Source organism: Salvelinus sp. IW2-2015, unplaced genomic scaffold, assembly GCF_002910315.2.
Source record: "Salvelinus sp. IW2-2015 unplaced genomic scaffold, ASM291031v2 Un_scaffold1427, whole genome shotgun sequence".
In the NCBI taxonomy this organism is placed as follows: domain Eukaryota; kingdom Metazoa; phylum Chordata; class Actinopteri; order Salmoniformes; family Salmonidae; genus Salvelinus; species Salvelinus sp. IW2-2015.
The window spans coordinates 122,121-129,952 of NW_019942901.1; the positions used below are offsets into that span (position 1 = coordinate 122,121).

The 7,832-nt window shown below is 51.3% G+C and overlaps 1 protein-coding gene across 1 annotated transcript in view; it reads left to right on the forward strand.

The window, feature by feature from the left end:
• LOC112070793 (SH2B adapter protein 2) overlaps positions 1-7,832 on the forward strand; it is a 35,653-nt gene that overhangs the window by 17,675 nt on the left and 10,146 nt on the right. Inside the window, 7 exon segments of the mRNA XM_024138244.2 lie at positions 217-1,168; positions 3,503-3,604; positions 5,903-5,948; positions 5,951-5,993; positions 6,254-6,289; positions 6,291-6,352; positions 6,607-6,771. Of these exon segments, the coding sequence (XP_023994012.2) occupies positions 248-1,168; positions 3,503-3,604; positions 5,903-5,948; positions 5,951-5,993; positions 6,254-6,289; positions 6,291-6,352; positions 6,607-6,771 (1,375 nt within the window). The 5' untranslated portion in view covers positions 217-247.

Consider the following 7,832-nt stretch of genomic DNA (forward strand, 5'->3'; position numbering starts at 1 on the left):
CTCTCCTCTCTCCTCTCTCTCTCTCTCTCTCCCTCTCTCCTTTCCTTCTTCATCTCTCTCACACCTCTCTCTCTCCTCTCTCTCTCTCCCTCTTCCTTTCCTTCTGTCATCTCTCTCACACCTCTCTCTCTCTCTCCTCTTCCTTTCCTTCTGTCATCTCTCACACCTCTCTCTCTCTCTCTCTCCCTCTTCCTTTCCTTCTGTCATCTCTCTCAGCCTCTCCCAGGTGGGTTGGCATGGCCCAGTGATGAACAGTGCGGCGGTGCCCGGCAGCCCGGAGTTCTCCTCATGCCCGCTGCCCGACTGGCGAGAGTTCTGCGAGCTCCATGCCCGTGCCTCCGCCGCCGACTTTGCCCACAAGTTCCGCCGCTTCTTGTCAGAGAACCCGTGCTACGACTCCCCGGGCGCCGACAGCAGCTTCTCGCAGCACTTCGCCAGACACTTCCTGGAGTGTTTCTCTGCTGCTGTTACCCAGGCCAGGGACCACCAGGCCTCGCTCTTGCCAGGGGACGACGACTCCAACGCTCCCCCCAAATACAGCATTGTTCCCTTCCTGGGCATCCAGGGCTGCCCCTTGCCCTACGGACACAACGACCTCTACCAGCGGCGCAAGGAAGCCGGTGCCTCCAGCGAGTCCCTGGACAGTATGGACAGTGGAGGTTTAGGASTAGAAGGGATAGGAAGTTCCTCCTCCATGGCAATGGCCACCTCGCGCACCCCTCAGCCCGCCCACAAGCCCTCTGCTCTGGGCCAGTCACGCAGCTCAGAGGACGTGTCAGTGGAACACCCCAAGGCCCGCTTCAAYAAGGGATTCTCTCTGAGGAACATGAGTCTGTGTGTGGTGGACGGGGTGAAAGAGATCTGGCACCGCCGCTCTTCCCCTGAACAAGACCCTGTCGGAGGGTCCGGATGGGTCAGACGGGCCGGAGGAGGAGGGGAGCCAGGGGGGGAGAGATGGTCCCAGAGACTGCGTCTTCCCAGGGGGTCTCAGGGGCACAAGGCTGAGCTGCTGGAGATCCAGAGAGAGGGGGCTCTGCGTTACATGGTAGCTGATGATACTAACTGTATAGGGGTGCCTCAGTGGCAGAAGTGTCGGTTGCTGCTGAGGAAGACCAGGAGGGACGAAGGGGGTGACAAGTTCCTGTTGGAGTTCTATGTGCCACCCAAGGTAGAGTTACAGTATATGGACGTGGACAAAAAAACACACGAAAACACACACTGTCATATTTGTCTGTGGGCTTCACAGATCACTGGTTCTGCCCTTAAGGTGAGGAAATAAGACTGAAGCTGTTTACATCTCTCCCTTGATACCAGGGGGCCCAAGGATAGGTGGGGTTGTGGGAGGTAGGGAGGGAGGGAGAGAAGGGGGTAGAGCTGGAGTGAGAGGGAGGGCGGGAGAGCTGGTAGGGGGAGGAGGGAGAGGATAGGGATGGAGAAGAGGATAGGTGGAGGAGGAGGAGGGGGATTAAAGGGAGGGAAAGAAGGGGGTAGAGCTGGAGGGAGGGAGGGGGATGGAGGGATTTCTGAAGGACCTCAAATCAGGCAGCTTGGTAAGCAGCGGACTCAGGGGAAACGCACTCAGGAACACATGGCTTGCCGGGGAGAGATACAGTATGAGGATTTTATTTATTTAACCTTTATTTAAACAGGGAGTCACATTGAGATTAAAATCTGTTTTATAAGAGAGCCCTGTACACATGACAATAAAAAAACTGAATATTAAAACGTGTATAAAACAATCAAATTCAGCACAATAAAAACAATATAAAATAAACATTTTAAAACAATCACATTCAACTACATAGAGGTCCTCAATCAATAATTTAAACTTCCTGAGTGGCACCAGCACATCAAGCTGCAGTGAACTCTCCAGAATGTTCCACAAATTTGGGGAATAAAAACAAAATGCCGATTTTTCCCAAATCTGTGGAGACTGGAGGGATCTCTACTGTTATCCATTCCTGTGAACGGGTTTGGTCATTTATGATTTTTACTTTAATGAATAATGTTATTATATAGAGGGAGTTTCTGTAAGATTTATTTATTTACAAAGCAGAGAATGCAGCTTTCCTCTTACAGAGGTCCGTCCCACATTTAGTAGGAAATGAAGCTAATTCTATCGATTACAAACACTAAATCAGGGATGAACAACTTTTGATTGGGGGTGGGGTGTGTGGGGGGGGGGCCACAAAACATCTGAAGTCATCATCGCCACCACACTATATAAAGAGACACGAATGTCACACACACTGACTGACGGACGAGGGGTACGATGACGTGTCACATCTACAACGGTCTCCGTTCCTCCTGAAAACTGACGTGGAAAAAGAGAGAACCCCACTTCTTGTTGTGATTCAGGTCCACTGGCCACCAAGACACTGTGTTCCCTAAAGACGTACAAGTCCACGGCTCAACAGTGATCTGCTTCACTACGGTTGTCTTATCAGGGCCCATATCCACAAAGCCTCTTAAAGTAGGATGGTGGATCAGGACAGAGAACAGTGGTCTGGATGGTGGATCAGGACAGAGAACAGTGGTCTGGATGGTGGATCAGGACAGAGATCATACTAATAATATTGTATGGACAGATCCTAGATCAGCACTGAGACACTTAAATAAAATGTATTTAACCTTTTAATTTAACTAGGCGAGTCAGTTAAGAACAAATTCTTATTTACAATGACGGCCTACCCCAGGCCAAACCCGGGCGAAGCCGGGCCAATTGTGCACCGCCCTATGGGACTCCCAATCACGGCCGGATGTGATACTTTGTGGCTATATGAGTCCGGGTTCTCACAAGCCAAAGCTCTGTATAGTCGACGGTGTCTGTGAGACTTAGTATCTGAGGCATGAAGTCTCACTTGCCCGGCCCCGGTCTGGTCCGGATGCTCTGCCTCTGCTTCAGGCCCCGTCAGCACACCGTTAATCTCCCAGCAGACAGACAGACAGACTATGGGAGAACACACAATACTCTTGTCACACAGTACACTTCAGGCAGCACTCTGCCTTATAACAAGACGAAGGAGGCATAGCCAGAACAGACAGAGGACCAGTACCAAAATGCTTCCTTCTCTCCTTAACTCCTTGGAAGATTTGACTTCCTATAGAACTAGTCTCCTTCGTGGTGCTTTAATCAATCCAGTCATGTCAGATGAAAGTAGTCAAACTGTTTTTCAGGTACAGTTTTTGAATGGAGTCACGATATTGTTGACTGTGATGTGATCTCAGTGGGGCAAGAGGAACAGGAAATATCCCTTTAGATACAGGAAGTGCCCTTTTTATATTCTTCCCCCAGAGATGAGCTGAGTGGAGGACTCAGGACAGCTAGTCAGTCATACAGGGAGATGAAGAACAGACTGATGATCCAGTCAGATCAACTGACAAGCATCTACTACAATACCTACAGCCTCTCAGATGCACACACACACACAAATAGAGCACATTTAAATTGATCTCTAAAAGGAATGTGATCCGTGTGCGTGCGTGCGTGTGTGTCCAACAGTCGTCAAAGCCCAAGGTGAGCATCCCTCTGTCTGCCATCGTGGAGGTGAGGACCACCATGCCCCTGGAGATGCCTGACAAAGACAATACCTTCGTCCTGAAGGTAAGGGTAAGAAATCATAACACAACCCTGTCTTCTCTCTTCGGTTCTCTCGCAACACTACCCTGTCTTCTCCCTGTTCGGTTCTCTCTCACACCACCCTGTCTTCTCCCTGTTCGGTTCTCTCTCACAACACTATCCTGTCTTCTCCCTGTTCTCTCGCAACACCACCCTGTCTTCTCCCTGTTCTCTCGCAACACCACCCTGTCTTCTCCCTGTTCGGTTCTCTCTCACAACACCCTGTCTTCTCCCTGTTCGGTTACTCTCTCACAACACCACCCTGTCTTCTCCCTGTTCGGTTCTCTCTCACAACACCACCCTGTCTTCTCCCTGTTCGGTTATCTCTCACAACACCACCCTGTCTTCTCCCTGTTCGGTTCTCTCTCTCAACCCAACCACCCTGTCTTCTCCCTGTTCGGTTCCTCTCTCACAACACCACCCTGTCTTCTCCCTGTTCGGTTCTCTCTCACAACACCACCCTGTCTTCTCTCTGTTCGGTTCTCTCTCTCACCACCACCTGTCTTCTCCCTGTTCGGTTCTCTCTCACACACAACCCTGTCTTCTCCTGTTCGGTTCTCTCTCAAACACAACCCTGTCTTCTCCCTGTTCGGTTCTCTCTCACACCACCCTGTTCTTCTCCCTGTTCGGTTCTCTCTCACACTATCCTGTCTTCTCCCTGTTCTCTCGCAACACCACCTGTCTCTCCCTGTTCTCTCGCAACACCACCCTGTCTTCTCCCTGTTCGGTTCTCTCTCACAACACAACCCTGTCTTCTCCCTGTTCGGTTTCTCTCACAACACAACCCTGTCTTCTCCCTGTTCGGTTCTCTCTCACACCACCCTGTCTTCTCCCTGTTCGGTTCTCTCTCACACTATCCTGTCTTCTCCCTGTTCTCTCGCAACACCCCTGTCTTCTCCTGTTCTCTCGCAACACCACCCTGTCTTCTCCCTGTTCGGTTTTCTTCGCAACACCACCCTGTCTTCTCCCTGTTCGGTTCTCTCTCACAACAACAACCTGTCTTCTCCCTGTTCGGTTCTCTCTCAAACACAACCCTGTCTTCTCCTGTTCGGATTCTCTTCAAACACAACCCTGTCTTCTCCCTGTTCGGTTCTCTCTCACAACACACCCTGTCTTCTCCCTGTTCGTTCTCTCTCCACAACCAACGCTGTCTTCTCTGTTCGGTTCCTCTCTCACAACACCACCCTGTCTTCTCCCTGTTCGGTTCTCTCTCACAACACAACCCTTGTCTTCTCCCTGTTCGGTTCTCTCTCACAACACAACCCTTGTCTCTCCCTGTTCGGTTCTCTCTCGCAACACAACCCTGTCTTCTCCTGTTTGGTTCTCTCTCGAAACACCACCCTGTCTTCTCCCTGTTTGGTTCTCTCTCGCAACACCACCCTGTCTTCTCCCTGTTTGGTTTCTCTCTCGCAACACCACCCTGTCTTCTCCCTGTTTGGTTCTCTCTCCAACACCACCCTGTCTTCTCCCTGTTCTCTCTCGCAACACCACCTCTGTCTTCTCCCTGTTCTCTCTCACAACACACACCCTGTCTTCTCCCTGTTCTCTCTCACAACACCACCCTGTCTTCTCCCTGTTCTCTCTCACAACACCACCCTGTCTTCTCCCTGTTCTCTCTCACAAACACCACCCTGTCTTCTCCCTGTTCTCTCTCACAACACCACCCTGTCTTCTCCCTGTTCTCTCTCACAAACACACCCTGTCTTCTCCCTGTTCTCTCTCACAACACCACCCTGTTTCTCCTGTTCTGTTCTCTCTCACAACACCACCCTGTCTTCTCCCTGTCGTCTCTCTCACAACCCTGTCTTCTCCTGTTCTCTCTCACAACACCACCCTGTCTTCTCCCTGTTCTCTCTCACAACACCACCCTGTCTTCTCCCTGTGTTCTCTCTCACAACACCACCCTGTCTTCTCCCTGTTCTCTCTCACAACACCACCTGTCTTCTCCCTGTTCTCTCTCACAAACACCACCCTGTCTTCTCCCTGTTCTCTCTCACAACACCACCCGTCTTCTCCCTGTCGTTCTCTCTCCACTACCCTGTCTTCTCCCTGTTCTCTCTCACAACACCACCCTGTCTTCTCCCTGTTCTCTCTCACACACCACCCTGTCTTCTCCCTGTTCGGTTCTCTCTCACAACACCACCTTATTGACACGACTACCTGACCTGACAAACCAATCTAACAGCGTACTTCTCTTTCTTGCAGTGTGTTCAGAAGTCTCTCTGTCTCCCTCTGGACCCCCACAGTAACTGTTCTGTTCTGTGGTGTGTTTTCTCTCCACAGGTGGAAAATGGAGGTGAATATATCCTGGAGACCATCGACTCGCTGCAGAAAACTCCTGGGTTGCTGACATCCAGGACTGCATGGACCCTGGGTAAATGGAGGGATAAATATTTACTGTTCACTGAGGGAGGGAACAGCACACAGTCATTAATCACCCAGTAAGAGTTTTTGACAGATCCCTCTCTCATGCTCGGGAGTTTTTCTGGTACAGTGAGTTTGTTCTGTTCAGTTCAGGCATGTATTTAGACAGCCATAAACAGAGATACATGTTGTGTGTGTCCCTGTACATTTACCTGTATGTGTATGCGCTGTGTGTCCCCCTGTACATTTACCTGTGTGTGTGTGACACAGGGACAGTGGAGATGACATTGAGCTGGCGTCATGTCCCAGGCCAGGCGTCTAAAGAGTTCTCCATGGTGTCCTCCTGCAGCTGTGAGCTTCTGTCAGAGGGTGAGTCACACACGCACGGACACACACACACACACACACACACACACACACACACACACACACACACACACACACACCACACAACAACCACAACACACACACACACACACACACACACACACACACACACACACACGTAACCTAACCTCACACATTGCCTTTTGAGGGAAATGGATGTGCTGTCAACTTGGCTGCTGTGTAAGGTTGTCGTGTATGTACAGTATATTTATAATGTTGTGTTTTTTTGTGTCCAGGTGTTCATCGTACCCCTGAGAGATCCTGTGGATCAGCAACAACAGAACTGTATAGCGCCCCCTCTGTCCGCTGCAGAGAACTACCCTTCACCCAGCACCCTTCCCATGTCCCCCTGGAGCGCTTCCTCCAGCCCCCAGAGGCCCATGGGAAAAGCCCCACAGCAGGTAAGGGGAACAGGAATGGTGCTTGCAACGTGAGGATCAGTTCCCGGGGGTCACACCTACGTAAACTGTCTCTTTGGATAAAATCAGGGGGTGAAGGTAAGACAGCAGCACAGACAGAAGGGGAAACCCAGACATGTCACAGGGGGCTATAAAGCTGAAGCATCTGTTTTTTAGAATGTTTCCTCACCACCAAATATGGTAGTGAGAGGAAGTTCAGTCGCGGGTAGTGGGAGAGAGGATGGAACTAGGTGAAACTGGGCTGACATTCTGCACATTTTCTCATCGATGAAACATCTGATCTCAATAAATGTTTCTGCTTTTTTTTTTTTTTTGGAACACAGTGCACGATAGACTTGACGCTTTGCAAGGTCGAATTGAGTTTGTGCACACTTCACAGATGAGGTGTTCCCTAACGGAAATATGCAAATACATGCTAGCTCGTGCCAGTAGGATCACGCTGGCTCGTGCCAGTAGGATCACGCTGGCTCGTGCCAGTAGGATCCCGCCAGCTCGTGCCAGTAGGATCACGCTGGCTCGTGCCAGTAGGATCACGCTAGCTCGTGCCAGTAGGATCCCGCTAGCTCGTGCCAGTAGGATCCCGCTAGCTCGTGCCAGTAGGTTCCCGCTAGCTCGTGCCAGTAGGATCCCGCTAGCTCGTGCCAGTAGGATCACGCTAGCTCGTGCCAGTAGGATCCCGCTAGCTCGTGCCAGTAGGATCACGCTAGCTCGTGCCAGTAGGATCCCGTTCTCGTAGCTCGTGCAGTAGGATCCCGTTAGCTCGTGCCAGTAGATCCCGCTAGCTCGTGGCCAGTAGGATCCCGCTAGCTCGTTGCCAGTAAGATCCCGCTAGCTCGTGCCAGTAGGATCCCGTTAGCTCGTGCCAGTAGGATCCCGCTAGCTCGTGCCAGTAGGATCCCGCTAGCTCGTGCCAGTAAGATCCCGCTAGCTCGTGCCAGTAGGATCCCGCTAGCTCGTGCCAGTAGGATCCCGCTAGCTCGTGCCAGGCTCTGCCCGCCTGCTGCTTCTACCCACTAGGATTAATTTGCTCCCATGTAACGACA